This window comes from Zosterops lateralis (genome assembly GCF_965231275.1).
Source record: "Zosterops lateralis genome assembly, chromosome: 6".
Classification (NCBI taxonomy): Eukaryota; Metazoa; Chordata; class Aves; order Passeriformes; family Zosteropidae; genus Zosterops; species Zosterops lateralis.
In genome coordinates this window covers 39,414,481-39,431,934 of record NC_139761.1, presented here as the reverse complement: position 1 = coordinate 39,431,934, position 17,454 = coordinate 39,414,481, and the positions used below count along the sequence as shown (strand labels likewise).

Sequence of the window (17,454 nt, the reverse complement as noted above, 5' to 3'; positions counted from 1 at the left end):
CACCTGTGGTATAAGTAGATAATTCATTTGGTTCTGGCATCTTCCTGGAAAAGAATGTCGGAAGTATCATGCAAAGCTTGGATTTCCTGTTGATGATGAATTTTGGAGGAAGAGGAAGTTAAAGATTCTCTATGATGGATCACACCCATTTCCCCAAAGTAGCAGCTGAGCTTGCCTAACCCAGTAATGGTTTTGCCCTGTAGGCAAAATCTGGGTCACAGAGCCCAGGGCCCAGCTGTGCTGTGGGATGGCAGCTGAGTTGTGGTTAGCCTCCAGTTCTGGGTGGCACTCCCACAGCCCTGCCTGGAGCTTGGGGCCATTGCTGCTTCAGTTTACTTTCCATCCCACTTCCCATCCCCTGTGTCCTTGTGGCTGTTTTGCTTGGCTCTAAGCATTGAGGCAGGTGCAAGTATGTGGCAATCCTGCACAGAGATCCATCAGGGCTGTTAAAAATTGTCCTGCACTGCCTCTGCTCCTGCCCTGTTTGCAGGTCCCGCCCAAGGCCACAGCTGTGAGGCTGTGGAGCTCAGCTCTGTTGTCTCCTGCAGGCTCCCCTGACTGCAGAGCAGGCTCTGCATGAACTGGAGCTGCCTTGGTTGCATTTGTGGAGCTGCTGGCATGCTTAGTCACAGCAGGCTGCAAAAATCCCTTCTGCTTGTGAAAAAAGCTGGTGTTGCAGCCAAAATGGGCTTGGACACTCCACTTAGACCTGTAGGTGATCATTCCTAGAGTAAGTGAACTGAGACCAGCTGCTGACAGATCATGGGGCTGAATGTGAGACAAAGCCAGTGCCACAAATCCCATCTTGGCCCATGGAAATGTGGTTGGAAAACACCCACTGCAGACTGGCAGCAAAGGCTGTGCAAAATAAACAAGAATAGTAAGGTGGCATGATACAAGGCAAAGTGTCTTCAGAGGGACCTTGCACCAAACCAACCAAAAACAAATAAAAGGAGAAACAGAAAAAACTTGCAACCACGTGTTGAACCACTGCCCAGGTCTAGGCTACAAGGAACTGAAAAACTCTGGGCTGCAATAGAGTGAGACTTTACCAAGCTACCTAGATTCTCAGCAGATCAAAGAGGATTAATATGAGATGTGGAACAAATCCTTGCTGAAAGGGAGGGGAAGGGGGCAGTGGAGTAGGTTCTGTAACTGGAAGAAACTGCCTAGTTATCTTTAGAATATCTTCACTAAGCAACATGGCTCCAGTGAACTTTTCCAAACTAAAATTCAGGCCAAATCACCTCAGCTACTTTCAGCACATCCATTTACCAGCCATGTCCTCCTGTTTTTCATCATTCAGTAGCCCTGCTTGCAGAGGTTTCTGGTGTGTCAGTCTCTCAGCTTAAGGCAATTACAGCTGCAGCTTGAGACACCTCAACAGTGGTGGTCAGCACTTCTTCCCCCTTAGTGTGGGGGTCCATAAGCTCTCCTCCTTAGTTTCAGCACTTGCACTGCGTCCTTCTAGTTACACATCCTGTGGTCCCTTCCTCCCTGCATTTCCTTTCTGTCCAAGCAGCTGGAAGTCTTCTTCCAGGTCCTCCACTCTCTTCACTACTTCCTTCCTGAGTCTATTGTTCCTGCTTCCAGCAGGAGGCTGACACTAAAACAGTCACTGCCCCCAGCTGTGACCACAGTAGCCCTTTCTCTCAAATTCTCTTCAGGGCTTCCCCACAGGTGCCACACAGTTCCTAAGGAATGCTGTATCTATAATTCAATGGATGTTTGTTTCACCAGTGCTTCTGCATCCCCTTTACACATTGCAGCCACCTATGGAGCTGAAGCACTGCTACCTACACCCCCCTGCACCCAAATCCTTCATAGTGACCTGTTTGACAGTGATGATTCCACTATGAAAATCCTTTGTTTTCAAAACAGCTTTCTTGCCTTGCTTATTACTTTGTCTTCTGGTCACCTCTGCCTTTCTTTCATGGGTCACTGTCTTCTGTTTAAGGCACGCTCCCAATGCTTGTAGGGACTGCAGGCAACTAGTCCCTGTACTAGAGGGATTCAGTTTACTTAGGAAACTTCTGAGTGGGGTGATCTGCAGGGAGAAAAGATTACACACCTACTGGAAAATTTGGAAGAGTCATGTCTGATGGGTGTTCAGCCCTGCTGATTCTAACCTCAGGCAAGTTAGTGCCTGTGATGTCAACTGCCTGTGAAAGAAGAGAGCTCAGGGTCTGCTCATTTCCCAGTTTTTCACCTTGCTTCCATATGCTGTCATGTGTATGTCTTCCATCACCTGAGTGACGGTTCCCTGCCAAACAGCCTGCTTCCAGCAGGGACACCTGTAACATCTCCAAACAGACCATTATAGCAAGATCTAAAACTAGTCCTCAGATCCATGAAATTCCTGGCCACATCAGCCAGTGTACCCCTACTTTGAGGTATGGCTAAAGCTTCCCAAGTCCAAAGCACCTGCCAGGCCAGAGGTGATATTACCAGACATTTGCAAATCAAAATTTAATTGTAATATTGGAAATGAAGTAACAAATGAAAAGCCTGAAGATACACATGCATATACACACACTCAACAACTACATGGGAGCAGCACGCTCCTGGCGTGGCCCTACACTCCTGTCACCCTTTCCATCAAACCACAGCAGTTTTGCCTGGCAGCCCAGCAACACTTGTCTGGCACAGCTGAAAGGGACAGTCCTCTCTTCTCCCCTCCAAGACTTCCTAGCCCTTGCCTTACTTATTCAGCACTGGCACAAGCAGGAGATCAGCTCAGCAATGCAATGACAATTGTGTTTGAGCAGAGCCCACAGCTCCACTTCCCAGAGTGGGTACAAGGGACAGCACGTGCAGCAGGACCAGCCTTTTGGCTGCAACACAACCCCAAATCAGAGCAAGCCATCCATGACTACAACCTTCAATACCTCTCAAGTTACCCATCTGTTGTGTTCCTGAAATTATGTATTTCTTCAACCTTTGCTGGCTTTTCTTCAAACTAGAACATTTGCAAGACTGCAGTAAAATTGTGTAAGTTGTAAACTTTATTCACTCTACACATACTGTGTTAGCTCCTTATCTTAGATCTTGCTGGAAGCATTGCATGGAGCCAGTGACTGACATGAGTGCCTGCCTTGGTGCAATACTTTTTCCTAGGAAGGCAGCTACTAATTACACTCAGTCCAGAACACTGGCAGCCTGGTCAGCCACAACCCTCAGCCAGCTGTTTCTCTTGCATCAACCCAAGTGAATATATGGCAGGGTAGTTTGCTGACTTGACAGAAACCTAGCTTAACCTAACCTTAACCCAATTATCTGAAACCACAGATAATTAGGAGCATCTTCTTACACACTGTCCCTTTCAGCTGGGAAGGAGCATATCTGCTGAGAACCTGTCCCTTGTTGTAGTGAGAAGGAGAATGCTTTCTACTCGATTTTCCTCTCCTCCATCCATGGGTGTGTTTGCTCCTTCCACTACTGAAAATAGCCAGCCTGCCCTGAAATACTGAGCAGAGCTTTTTCCCAGAGTTACTGGCTGTCCCCAAGGGAAATCATGTGGATTAGTTAGTCTGTGAAATGCTTAGAGGAGAGGAGGAAAAAATTTAAACAAAAAGATTTGTGTTAGGAATTGCTTCTTTGCCCAAGGCATCATTGTAGAGTTCTGGCACCCCACCACTCAACACTGGTGATCCATGGGAAATTATATCTCTCTGTTACTTTTGGGGTAGTTTACTGAATTTGCCAGCTCCTTTCCCAAAACTTCTCATTCAGCAAAACTGTGAGAGGCCAATGGGTCTGAATAGGAGAGGAGGACTCAGCCACCTCATCTCTCTCCTGCACAGTCCTATCACCTATGTTCTTTGCTGGGCAGTGAGAAAAAAGAGCAAGGTCCCTTTTTCCCTCTACCACCCTGCTTTTGGACAGACTCACATAGAAGCACTTTCTCTTACCTTTGGCTCAGGCCTGAAAGTGCAGGGCACGTTTTATCCCTGTCATAGCACTTCCCTCCTGAATCTCTCCAGCTCCTTCATGGTAACCTCATGCCCTCAGATAACCAGACTTCTCTATTGAAAATGTGTCCCTGGTGGTATGACACACTCCAAGATTATGCCTGGTCATCATCCTTTGCTTTCCTTTGCTCTCTTGGATAATGCTGGGAACTATCTTTTATTGGCAGAGATGGATAATAGAAAGGTGATCTCTGATTAGAAGGCTACATTAGGCTCAGGGTCTAGTGTCACAGCAGTCAGGAGGAAAGAGGTAGATGTCAGATGGGATGTAGATGGATAGGGAAGCTGAGCACCAAAGAGCAGGCTGCCAGCCTAGAGCTCAGAAATTGCCCACTAAAGCACATGAGATGCAAAAGAAACAGATGCAGGAAATAGCAAAAACAGTACAGTGACAGCACTCATTCACAGGGAACAGCCAGCAGCAGGAGGTCTTTCCTGTACTGACAAAGGCCACAAAAAGAAGCTGATTATTTCTCAGACCAGCAGCATGCTCTCCCTGCTGCTTTTATGCAAAAGTGATGGACAGGATCAGCAGCCTTGCCAGGATCTGGAGCAACCAGCATGGGTTTGAAGGCCTGCAAGAGACCCTGCTGAGGTAGAGAAGCTGAAGTAACCCTGCTGTAGCAAGCATTCCAAGGACACAATGCAGTGAATAGAAATCATGCATCCTCCATGGAGGAGAGGAGCTTGCACTGTATCCCCCCACGTCTCCTAGCACAGACAGGCAGAGACAAAGTGTGACACTGACCTACTGGCCTCCGAGGCTGTCTTGCCTCCTCCTGAGCACGTGCCATTTCTCTGTGTTGTGATTTAACCCTGCATCCAACAACACACAGCTCACTCCACCCACTCCCCACCACCCACTGGGATGCGGAAGAGAACAGGAAAAAGATGAAATTAGTGTGTGGAGATAAGAACAATTTAATAACTGAAATAAAGTAAAATATAATAACAATAATAGGAAAAAAGGAATTAAACCCAAGATAAACAAGTGATGCACAATACAGTTGCTCACCACCTGCTGACTGTTGTCCATCCCACTCCCAAACACAAGAAAGAAACAAGCAGAGGAGGGGAGCAGCACCACACAACTGATGATGACACGGCAGGAGCAAGCAACTCAGGTTGAGCCAGCTCCAGCCAACGTGAACACAAACACTCCCAATGCACCCTCATCACCTGAACTCCCTCCTCTACACAAGATGCAGCTTACACAATCTGGCACCAGAGACTCCCTCTCCTGCCCTTCTGTAGCTTCAGCTGTCAGGGCGCTGAATGCACAACAGGCCTTCACTGGCCAGAGCAGCCTCACCTGTGGTTTTACCCAAAGCCCCTGCTTATGGGGTTTGGGGAGGGTGTGTTTGCATTTAAGCTCAGCCCAGAGTTCCCAGGCCCTGTCTGAGCTATGTTAGAGGACTAGTAGTCTCTGTGCTTTATCAGCCTGACCTCAGGCTTGCCTTGCCTTATCACCACAGGCACACCTTGCAATCACTGGGCCTGATCCTGACCCAGTCTGACTGCAAGCAACCTCATCACCATGAGCTTGTCCAGCTGTCTCAACTCTTGGTCAAATCCAGACACTATGCCAGCCTGCCAGGCTCTCTGTGGTGGGCTACTGTGGGAATGGGCCATGCCCCACGAGGGCCCTGGCTGCTGCCTCAGGAACAGCCCCTCACAGCTCTCCTTGCCCTGGTCTGCAGCCAGTCCTCACTGCACCCTGACATCAGCTCTCCTGCTATGACTGCCAGGACAGCTGCACCATGAATGGCATCAGGGAACTCAACCTGTTTAAAAATAGCTGTGAGGAAAATGCTATCGGTTACTTTTACCTGCATTGCTTCCCCAGCACATGTGTGTGCAATCCCAGAAATGGCACATAGGCACCATTAACGTAGAATAAAAGCAACAGAAGCTGGGGACTACTTAAGACAAGACTGCTGCCAAGAATGAGCTCTATCAGGTTAGATCAGGCTTCACTACCCAGCTCAGAAATTCACTCAGAGCAGCTTCAATCAGATGTGTCAGCCAGAAGCCTCTCATCTTACTGCATGTGCCTGCCATATCAGCTCTCACTGAGATCATAGTTAGAGCTTTGCTGATTCCCAGAACACAAGATCCTGCTAAACCTGCAAGGGTTTTTCTGCAGGGTTTTCTTTTTCCTCAACAACTACGTTGCTGATTGCATCTCTATGTCCCAATACTTTATGTATCTTCCTAAGACCATGGGTCCTAGGTTCCCGTTACAAGGAATTCTATTGTCTACCTTAACATCTGTGGATAATGTGGAAATGAGTGAAGAAAGACTTTAAATTTAAACTGGAAGTTGTCTTGTCCAGATATTAGTACATTTAAGAGTTTCTTTTAGTGACAAGCTGGTGCTGCAGAGCAACCTCTTTTCAGAGGTAAGGGAATCCCAATGCATTCCATCTCTGTTATACCATGCTACTGATTAACTTTCGGTGTTGTTGTCATCCTCCTGAACCTCTCATTGCTCTGCAGTCACATTTTTTTTCCTTTTTTTTTTTCTAAAGGATGAAGTGGACTATTGTCCATTGACTTTTAGTCATTGACTTTTAGTTCACAGCACAACCATATTTTTTCCTATGTTTCTTGCATTATAACAGAACGACTTTCTAGCCAATACCTTACTGCTTCTAGGCAGGTAATACAGCAGTTAAGGGCCCTTACATCATCTTTGCTCTGAAGTAACAACTTCCCTACCTTGATTACTGCCTCATGATGCTTTGATTATTGCATAGCCAAGTAAAAGCTTCTTGAGAGGTCTCCCCTGATTAAATCAGTTCTGAAGAGTCTGAAGGGGAAGCCACACCAGGCATGGATGAAGTCACTCGGTCTTTAAGCCTGGAGGAAACTGAGGGGACCTCATTCCTCATCGTGGTCTTCAATATCCTCATGAGGGGAAGCACAGGGGCAGGTACTGATCTCTTCTCTTTAATGACCAGTGTCAGGACCCGAGGGAATGACCTAGAGTTGTGTCAGCAGAGATTAAGGTTTGATATTAGAAAAGAGTTCATCCCCCAGGGGGTGTTTGGGCAGTGAACAGTCTGCCCAGGGCAGTGGTCACAGCACCAGCCTGACAGAGCTCAGGAAGTGTCAGGACAATGCTCCCGGGCACATGGGGAGACTCTTAGGGATACCCTATGTAGGGCCAGGAGCTGGACTCCATGATCTCTGTGGGTGCCTTCCAACTCAGGACATTGTTTGGTTCTGTAAATCATTTCCAAGTCACCGCTCGGTTGTGCCACTGTACCAGGCCCGGTGCCCTGAGCTCGGCTGCTGGAGCAGGTGATGCCTGTAAACGCTGCTCTGAGCTTTTCCCCGGTAGCAGATGACCCACGGCGGGCACTGCCCCATCGCTACGCTAAAGCGCCCTTCTCTCGGCCGGGGTCCGCGGCGGCCCCAAGGGAGGGGCAGGGCCAGCAGGGCTCCCCCCCAGCCCCGCCGAGCGCTGCGGGACCGCCGTGAGCGCTGCCACCTCACGGGGGGCTCGGGCCGCGCAACGCTCCATGTGCGTACGGCGATGCCGTGACCCCCGCGAGGCGTCGGGCCGGCGGCCGGGGTGACCCTCAGCTACCGCTGCCCCCACACCCCGGGACCAGAGGGAAAGAGGAGCCCTAGGCTCCTCTCGCCGTTCAGACTCACGGGCACGGCGGGGGGGCCGGCCCAGCGCGGTTCTACCGCGGCCGCGGCGGCGATTGGGCCCGGCCGGCTGCCGTCCCCGCGGGGGTGGCTGGGAAGGAGAGATCATGGCGGCGGAGCCGAGCAAGACGGAGATCCAGACCCTCTTCAAGCGGCTTCGGGCAGCGCCGGCCAACAAGGTAGCGGGGAGCGGCTGGGGTCCGCCGGACCGTCCGTGCCGGGCTGTTGCCCTGCGGTCGCGGCCTGCGCTCCGACCGGGCCCCGGTGGGCTCCGAGCGGCGCTGCGGCGGCTGTAGGGGCGGCTGAGCAGGGCCCGTGAGGAGCGCCTGGGCAGAGCGGCCGGGGCCGCCGGGCTGTGGCAGGGGGGTGGCGGAGCGGCAGAGCCGTCGCTAAAACCTGTCTGTCCCTCTGCCTTCGCTTTAGTCGTGCTTCGACTGCGGCGCCAAGAACCCGAGCTGGGCCAGTATCACCTACGGGGTCTTCCTGTGCATCGACTGCTCCGGCGTCCACAGGTCCCTGGGCGTGCACCTCAGCTTCATCAGGTGCGTGCGGAGCGCCCTCAGCCTGGAGCGGCCATCCGCCTTGGGCTGCGAGCACAGGGATTGGGAGAGAAACCTTATCGCGGAGCGATCACCTCGGGGTTTGTGTGGCTTGCTCGCTGCAGGTCCTGGGTCACTCAGCACTTCCAGTTCCAAAATGGAGTTTCTAAAGCATGTCAAGTGGAGTGTCGACATGTTGCTTGCGCTAATGTTGCAGAAACGCTGTCTGGCCTTGGCGTTGTAAGAGCAGAGACCAGAGTGTGGTGTGTCAATCTTGCCAGTAAGGCAGCAGTGTAGTGTATATAATTTTTTGTAATGCTGAGCAAGGCAAAAAGAGGAATATTTAATCTTTTTGCTATTAGCCTAATGGGGAAGATGGTGTTGGCTTTTCAGCCTAGGTCTTGTTTTCAGTAGTTGTAAAAATTAGCATTTTAAGTTAACAGAACTGTGACCTTTACTTGTTAGGAGAGAAGTTGAGTAACTAGTATGAGACACTCTGTATCCCTTAGCTTTACTTGGATGTATTCTCAGTTACTTTGTCACATGTTTTGGCCTAACCTGTGGGACGGGCTGAATATGAGTCTCTCAAGTTGTGATGAGATCATATGTAGAACGAAAGTTCTTGGCTGTGTTTTCCTAGCTCAAGCTCTGCCCTCTAAACAAGCAGTACAAGGGAGAAATCCTCAAAATTTGGATAAAAGCTTGTCTTTTTCCTCACTTGAAAAGTTGAAATTATTTTTTTACAAGAGCAAAGAAATTCCCAGGATGTTCTTTCCCACCTTTGCCTCCTTCCTATGCTTTGGAATAGTAGTGGGATATTTGACCATTTTAGGCCAGAGCTTGGTTTTGCATTTGGTTTGCCTGGTCTTTATTAATAGAAATAATTGGTTCTCACACAGGTCCACAGAGTTGGATTCTAACTGGAACTGGTTCCAGCTGAGGTGTATGCAAGTGGGCAGTAATGCCAACGCGGTGAGGATCCTCTGTAGGCATTTTGCTTGCTTTCCCTCTTGCTAATCCACATCTCTGTTTCTTGTCCCTTTCCTTGGTGTGGCTTTCTTGGTACGAGTCTCATCTGAAATGTGTAATGAAGGGGGGCATTTGTCAATTGTGCTTGGAAGTCAGACTGTGACCTTTAAATATTTTGTTTTCTGATGTGCAGATCTCTCATTTTCTTGTGCCTCATTTAAATGAGAGCCATAGCCTTCTTAAATTATAGGAGTTAATAACACTTACCAGTTTGAAAGCTCATGTTCAGCATTGTGGCTCGGAATCATCCCTCTGTAGAGGAGATGGATGGTTGGTTCATGCTGTGTTCTCAGTTCTTCATCCTGTCTCTGGGAAGTTCTGTTTTTCTGTTGAGTTTGTCTAGTGCTTGCTTGAGTATGATGTAGCAGTCAGGAGACTGACTATTCCTCTCTTTTCAGACTGCTTTCTTCCGCCAGCACGGCTGCACCACCACGGATGCCAATGCTAAATATAACAGTCGAGCTGCCCAGATGTACCGGGAGAAGATCCGGCAGCTGGCGAGCGCTGCCATGGCCAAGTATGGCACTGATGTAAGTCTGAGGGCTCTGGAGTGCTAGATGGGTACTGCTGCATGCTGAGTCTTGGAGGACACCTTCCTTTCTGCCTCTCTTCTCTTTAGTTGCTTATAGATGGACTGAGTGGAGCCCCTGGGCACTCCCCTGACAAGAGTGATGCTGATTTCTTCATGGAGCACACACAGGTGAGAAGAACTGCCTAAACCAGGCAGCCTTAATAGCTGTCCAAAAGCCAGCTGTTCAGCCAGGAGCAATCCCACTTAGCTTGGAAGGACTCCATATACTCTATAATTATTCAGTAGTAATGTGGAGAAAGTCAGATTCAGTCATCTGCTTGGGACATTGTCACAGATCTGAACAGTCCCTGTAATATCCATGTCCTTTGTTTTGGCTTCAAGAAGTACTTAAAGCTACCATCTATGCCCTGGAAGATGCTTTGTGTGCTGTGTTAATGCTTAGTTTCTTTGTACAGTTAAAGCAAGGACTAGCTATTACTTTGAACTTCTGGTTTAGAAGAAACTTTTCAGTGTTTAGACCCTGGTAAAGTGGATATGGGCAATTGCACCATGCCAGGCAGACTTTCTCAGGTAATGTAAGAATTGGCTGTATCGCAGATAGAGACAGTGGAAGTGGAGATTAATTTTTTCCAGGAAAACTTAATTCACATTTTCTCCCAGATTTAAACTCTTTTCCTTTAACCTGGGAAGTCCTTACGTTATCCAACTTCTCAAATGATTCTGTCATTCCTCCTGGCCTTCCATTCAACTTAGCTTCCTTTTTTTTTTTTTTTTTTTTTTAAATTTTTGTCCCTGCTAAGGGAAAGTGGACTTCTCCATATGTTATGTTCAAGAAAGGCATAGTCTGTTAGTCTGAAATTTGGAATTAGTTTCCTTTGGCCTAAAATCAAATACAGGTCACTAAACCTGCAGTTCATTATTAGTAATAGTAAATTCAGGATTGTTTGGTTCATTCATCTTCTGCAAATAACTGGAATGAGTATCTCCTTGCAGTCTTCCAGTACCTGGGATGTAGCAGATGCCAGCCAGAATCCTGCACAGTCTTCTCCAGAGGTGGAAAAAGCAGCAAAGTCATCAGAAGGCAGCGAAGTTTCAAGTGAGTTCTTTACTGAATAATTTTTCCAAGAATCTGCCTTCATTTCCAGAAGAATACAGTTCTGCACCACTGTTGGAAGGGCTGAACTTATCCTTTGGTTCAGGCCTGAAGGAGTGGAAGTTCTGTGCACTCTTATGATGCTTAGAGAAATTAGTAGAGACTTCTAAAAACACTGCTCCATTTGGGGTCAGTTCTTCACTTTTCCAGAAATGCACACAAAACTGTTTTGGAGATTAGCTGCCCCATTTCCCTGCTTTCAGACATAATTATTTGTCTAAACATTCTTCTCTACCCCTTGAATTTGGTGGGTCTGAAAATGACATAGGACAGAAAACTTTCTAGGGTGAAGGACAAGGAGACCAAGAACCTGGGGCATAGCTGTAATTTGAAACAGCCTTGTATACTTCTCTGGAGAGTGTTTGCTTCCTTTTACTGTGTTAAGAACACTGCAGAAGGAATAATTTGCTCTGTGGAGATGTAAAGTTGTTTTGCTTGGGAAATTGCATGTTTCAAGTTGTAACTGGATTTGTGGGGACAGAGGAGCTGGGAGAGATGTAATGGAACTGTGAATGTACTGGAAAGAAAAGGGTTGAGAATTAATGTGCTGAATGTTCTCTTCTGGTTTTGCGCCCACAGATCCCAGCCAAGGTCCATCCATTGACTTGTTGAGCACATCTCCTAAAGCTCCTCTAGGTAAGACTCTTCACTCTGAGATCAGTTTTGCTCTTATACCTACCCACTGCTCAACAGTAAGCTCAGTGAAGCTGGAAGCAATGAACCAGTTTCCAGAATGTCTAAACGACCTTATCTCCCTGTTGAGCCAGTACTTAGGATGTTCCTGAAGCCCAAAACCAAGTCACAGTTGTCTGGAGGTTTTCTTCTCATTTGGATAATTGAGTTCAAAGCTGTTGCTTTCTCAAAAGCATGTTTTCCTGGTTTTGAGCTTTGGACAAAACTTGGCACTTGCATATCTAGAACTTTGGTGATCAAGGCCACATGGCTGGGTTTTTTTTTTTTTGTTTGCTTCCCCACAGAACCCTTAGAGGCAAATGAATTTTTAGCTTTCATAATAATAAGGATTTGTATCTGATTCTCCCCTGCCCTTACTGCCCTGGCTGCACATAGAACACCTAGCTGGAGCTTCTTTCCTTATTGAGAGCATGCTCCTAGCCCACAGTGGGTTCATTCTGGGTGGAAGTCCTGTGTCCTCAAGTGTCTGTTCATTCCCCGTGTTTTACATCTCTTCCTCAGACATGTCCATGTATCTGTCAACACAAGGGGCTGCTCCTGCTGGAGGTAACTGGCTAACAGCTGGCCTGCGCTGAGACAACTCTGCTTGCCCCTCCTGAGATTCTGCCTTCAATTCTAACTTTAGCTTCCTGTGCTTAGAGGGAGAGAACAAGACAAAGCTTATATTGTTGTATTGAGATCTAAACCAGATATGTCATAATCTGTAAAGAGACCTTATTAACATTTCTGTTAAATGTTTCCTGAAATATAAAAAAACCCCAAACACAAACCCAAAAAAACTTGAATCAAGTGTTAGGAACAATGAGCAGAAAACAGTTTCAGATAGTGTGAGTGTTTTGAATCCCCTTATTTAAAAAGATTAATTGTAGGACTAGAAAAGATTTTAAAGAAGTGTCAAGAATAATTTATGGGCTAACAAAAGTCATGTGGCTGTAAAAAGTCAGGAGACACACAGACATAAACGCCCAACAAGAGCAATAAAAGATTTCAGACCTATTGAAAGGAAGCTGGAAAATGTTTTGGGCAGTCCCTCTCTGCTTTGTTCTTACTTTTCCCCAGACATCTGCTGCTTGACTGGCCCTTGTCTGGTTTTACAAGTGTGGCATGCCCTTAAGAGTGACAAGTGCAAGGTCTTGGGGAACCTGTTGCTTTTACAGCTTGCTGAACTTAAGGTCCATTTTTTTTGGTATGTTCATGTAAACACAACTTTAGGGTTCTTGCTCCTTTGTCCCTAAGGCATTGGTGAGGCTCTGACCTTCACATGCCTCTGAAGCTGCATTTTCTTGAATTTGTGTATGGGATAAACAGTCTTTCTCTAACTACCCTGATACGTACTGCGTAACACTCAGAGGAGTTAGTCACAGTTCTTAATTCAATTATAAGTTGCTCCAGAAATGGACATGCTTCTTTAGGCCACCAGCCTGCAACTGTGGAGCTTCTACATGCACCTTTCTTGCCTGGATGGAATCACCCAGGCTTCTGATGTGAAGCTGCATGGTGTGCCCTGGACGCTACTGCAGCTGGACTGTGGTGGATGTTCATGTGGGTTGCTGTCTAATTCCGGGCTCTTAAATTAATTTCCTTCTGCTTATTTGCTGCTTCCCTCCTTTTGCAGAACTTAAATCCTCCCTCATTGGAAAGAAGAAGCCAGGAGCTGCCAAGAAAGGGGTATGTCTGAGCTCTTTTATGGAGAGGAGGTAAAGCATGTCTTGCATTTCTTTGCTGATCCTTGCTTTCTGCTTAACAAAGCTGTGTGACAAAGCTGTAGAGATCTGTTTTGGAGAAAGGAGACCTTAAGCAGTCTGTATATTATTGCCAAAAAAATTATGTTCTGGATCATTACTGGTTGTGGTCTGAAGCATATGTGGTTGATCTCTAAGTGATGGCCACTGGTGGGTTAACTCTTGGATGTTCTTCCATACTGTGTTGCAAGCTCTTTTGGGTCTATAGGCTGTGACTATACAGGGAGACTGGGAGACTTGCTGCTTCCATGGGTGCAGCAAAAAGTAGGATTCAGGTTTTTCTTCTGCAATGAACAATCCAGGATAGGAATTCACAGGATTTTGTTTTTGATTTTCCAAGCTGGGTGCAAAAAAAGGTCTTGGAGCCCAGAAAGTCAGCAGCCAGAGCTTCAGTGAGATTGAGCGGCAAGCCCAGGTGGCAGAACAGCTGAGGGAGCAGCAGGCAGCCGAGTCCAGAAAACAAGCCGAGGAGTCCATGTAAGTGCCCTGTTTGGGATGAGTACCTTGCATACCTAAGGCAGAAGTAGTGTGAGGTTAATGCTGTTCACCCTAGGATCACCAAATGTGACTACAGAACATACTGCATGAGAGGAAGAGCAGTAGCTATATGCTAATATGGCCCTTGCAGCCAAGATACACTGCCCTATTTTACTCAAATTAGCATTCCTGGAAGAGTGTAGGGAGCAGATACTTCTGTATCGTGTGTTTCTGTTCACCTTCAGACAGGACTGAAAAAGCCAAAGACTGAACTGGATGGATCATTCTGGGTGCAGGTGTGGGGAGAAGATAAGACATTGTGATGCTTAGAGTAAGGAAATTATGGTTAGCCGAAGAAGAGTTGAATCTCAGTGGAGGAGGTGGCAAAACAAGCAATAGCTCCTGTGCAAGGATTTTTGGCAGAGCTGTTGTGAAAGTGACTGTTTTGAAGGGTGGTCAGGGTTACTTAACCCCTTGTTCCTCTACAACATGGGCAGTGAGGGAGGGTAATGAGCTGGCACTCACCATGGCTCTTTCCCTTAGAGTCACCTCAATGCGACTGGCTTATCAGGAGCTGCAGCTTGATCGGAAGAAGGAAGAGAAGAAACTCCAGAATCTTGAAGGGAAGAAACGTGAACAAGCAGAGAGGCTGGGCATGGGATTGGTGTCCAGAAGGTACATGGCTGTGGATGGCATAGGACAGACAGGTGTCTTGGAAGTACCCTGCTCTGGAAAGGTTTCTTGAAGGCAATAGTTTGTTCTTGTAATAGATAAGGAGATGAGTTAAAGTGCTCATATGCTGGTCTCTAACTGAAAATGCTTCAGGCCCCAGAATGAATAGGGACTTTGTTCAATGGTTTTGGTTCTCACTTGAGCTTTTCCACAGATACATGTGGCCTGTCAGTGTCTAAGCACTAGAGCCCTGCTGCTTGACAGGTGTCCCCCTGCAGAAGCCTTCCTTTAAGAAGGTAGCTCAAGACTTCTGAAGGAGCATAGTTAAATGGTGAAGGGGGCTGATATCCCACAACTCTCCCTCAAAACTTGTCACCTGCACTGCCTGTGAAGGCCAGATTCAGTTTTGAGGCAGACTAGTTGTAGGGACTGGATGCTGTCAGACCCATCAGCCTTGACTCTTCTTGTTTGTTGTGCTAGTTCTGTTTCACACTCGGTGATGTCTGAGATGCAAGTAATTGAGCAGGAGACGCCACTGGTAGCAAAATCTTCCCGCTCCCAGTTGGACTTGTTTGAAGATGGTGGAAGCTTCACATCTGGACCCCCCAAGTAAGACTTAGCTTCAGTGTAGTAGCAGTGTAGCTTTGCTTATTTCTGAATTTCATGTCTGGTGTAAACTACCTATTTTTGGTACCTAGGTACAAGTACAATCCCTTCTCATTCGAAGATGCATTTGGCTCACGATGGGAAACGGACTCTTCATGGGGTATGGACAAAGAGGAGGAACCGGAGGTGACTGTTTCCAGCATTCGTCCAGTTTCTGAGAGGTAAAGTGCTTGCCACTGCTAGTGTACTTTGTGCCCCTTGTGTAGGGGACAAAGGATAAGTGTGGGAGCTGTGGCATAGAAGCTGCTGTGTTATAGCAAGAGCCTTGTGCTGCAGAAAATTACTTGTACAGGCACAGTCAAGCCCAAGAAAAAGGGCCTCGAGTGAAAGGGCCTTGGACACTTCCTTGCCTTTCATGGTCATAATTTTATACAGCCTCTGTGGTCATCAAGTGCTGACTGTCTTGAGGTGGTGGGGAGAGGAGAGCCCCAGTGTAACTAACACTTAAGATTACTTGTTTTCCTTTGATGAGGTCAGAGACAGAAGTCTGATTCTTCACTATGTTGATGAGCTTAATCTGAGATGTCTGCTCTTGTTTCCTCAGACCCACCAGTAGGCGGGAGATTGAGACCAGGCCATCTATGGTGGAATCCAATGAAGCTCGGCAGAAGTTTGCAGGGGCTAAAGCTATCTCTTCAGATATGTTTTTTGGGCGAGAGGCAGATGCTGAGGTAGATGCATTCTGCAGTACTTACACTGGTACAGCTCTGGCTTTACCTCCTCATGTTTGTTCAGGTCCTACATAACCTTTTTGTTTTGTCTTCTGCTGCAGTATGAAGCCAGATCCCGACTGCAGCAGCTCTCTGGCAGCAGCGCCATCAGCTCTGCAGACCTGTTTGGAGAGGCTGACAATGTGCACTCAGGTTTGTTAGCATCAGTGGGTTGAGGAAGGGGGCAGCTTTGGAAGACTGGAGGGGATCAGGGTGCTTTCTGGAGCTGAGGACTCTGGGCTAACTGTTCCTGGTTCCTGGTAGGTGGTGTGTCTATTGGAAATGTCCTGCCTGCAGCTGACATTGCACAATTCAAGCAAGGAGTGAAATCAGTTGCTGGCAAGATGGCTGTCCTGGCTAATGGGGTGATGAACTCCCTTCAGGTGAGTTTACATTATGGCACCTTCAGAAAGGCTGTTGTCATGTTCAGGGACTTTCACCATAAACTGGCTTCCATTGGAATTACCACTATCTTCTCAAACTATGTGCAAAGTCCTAAGTAGACACCTGTCTTATATAGCTGTTGACTGCAGTACAATAGCTGAGCAATTGCAGGTGGCTGGTGAATTCTGCTTGGCTAGCCTTACCCTCCTGCTGCACATGACACCTTGTTATGTCAGATACACCTTTTCCCACAAATTCCAGGCAGAATTTTAAAAGTCAGGGTATTTTACCGTCTGCCTTTTTACAGTGTCCTGTCTATATAACTCACACTGTATTAAAATACCAAACTCCCCAATTTCTTGTTATCTGTTTCTGGACTTTGCACCAAGGTGTTGTAGCAAGGTAGCAATGTGTATCTGTCTGTTTCCTCCTTAGGATCGTTATGGTTCATATTGATGACCCGGGGACTGCAAAGGGAAGCCAGCAAGAAACACTGATGCCACCTTTGCCTGGAGTAAACTCTGCAGGATTGTCTTATTTGTCTGGGTTGGGTGGGGAGGGGAGAAGGTAAGCGGAGGGGGTCAGGACATGGCTGTGCCCAGGATGCTTTCTGAATATCTCTGGATTCCACTCTATTAAAATTCAATGTGCCCTCCTCATACCACTGCTATCTACTAGCCAGTGGAGACAGGCCATCTTACAGGGTTAACCTCATTGCTGTAAAAGATATGACAGGAACTCCTGCGCTGCCCTCATCAGTGCTCCTGTCCTTCTTTGGCCTATACCTTAGCACACCAAGTGACAGAGAAAAGGGGAATGCTATTTTTCTGAACATCATGTGACATGACTGTTTTTTGTTCTGATCACTGCTCCCAATCCATGGTGCTGTGGAGTCCTTTGTATTTGCAGGATTTGCCTTTTACCATGATCTGGTCCTTTTTACTGTCTTCTAAACCAGCATATATGAAGGCGGGAGAAAAAAAATCAAAGATTATTTTTTTAGCTTCTAACTACATCATCAGAAAAAAGGCCCAGGTAAAGAAGTAAAGAAATTTACTGGATCCCTGGTTTATTTTGTTGCCCAGCTTTTGATCAGATCAAAGTACTGAGCCTCTGACTTAACCATGAGGTGCAGCAGTGGACACTGTAATTTAGTCCTGTTCTGCTTGGTCTCTGGTTTTAACAAGAGTGCTTTTCTCTTCCTTGGGGTATGGTGTTAAGGACTA

The 17,454-nt window shown here is 47.2% G+C and overlaps 1 protein-coding gene across 2 annotated transcripts; it reads left to right on the top strand.

The window, feature by feature from the left end:
* Positions 1 to 7,676: 7,676 nt before the first annotated feature.
* Positions 7,677 to 17,289, top strand: ARFGAP2 (ARF GTPase activating protein 2). Of its 2 annotated transcripts, XM_083863318.1 has the most exons (17): positions 7,677 to 7,810; positions 8,055 to 8,173; positions 9,070 to 9,142; positions 9,598 to 9,729; positions 9,819 to 9,899; positions 10,725 to 10,827; positions 11,464 to 11,520; positions 12,079 to 12,123; positions 13,193 to 13,245; positions 13,660 to 13,796; positions 14,340 to 14,471; positions 14,949 to 15,077; positions 15,167 to 15,295; positions 15,679 to 15,805; positions 15,907 to 15,997; positions 16,109 to 16,227; positions 16,664 to 17,289. In XM_083863318.1, exons 1-17 carry the CDS (start codon positions 7,739 to 7,741, stop codon positions 16,682 to 16,684), a joined length of 1,620 nt encoding a protein of 539 aa, XP_083719444.1. In that variant the 5' UTR covers positions 7,677 to 7,738; the 3' UTR covers positions 16,685 to 17,289. The 2 variants fall into 2 exon arrangements, with proteins under 2 accessions (XP_083719444.1, XP_083719445.1); XM_083863319.1 differs by lacking the exon at positions 12,079 to 12,123 and having other exon boundaries at positions 7,680 to 7,810.
* Positions 17,290 to 17,454: the final 165 nt, after the last annotated feature.

Excerpts from the sequence above, each read along its gene's own strand:
- ARFGAP2 (XM_083863318.1), top strand. The coding sequence starts at position 7,739 with ATGGCGGCGGAGCCGAGCAAGACGGAGATCCAGACCCTCTTCAAGCGG. Across the intron at positions 10,828-11,463 it reads AGAAGGCAGCGAAGTTTCAA|ATCCCAGCCAAGGTCCATCC; the intron begins GTGAGTTCTTTA and ends TTGCGCCCACAG. Across the intron at positions 14,472-14,948 it reads ATGGGATTGGTGTCCAGAAG|TTCTGTTTCACACTCGGTGA; the intron begins GTACATGGCTGT and ends TTGTTGTGCTAG.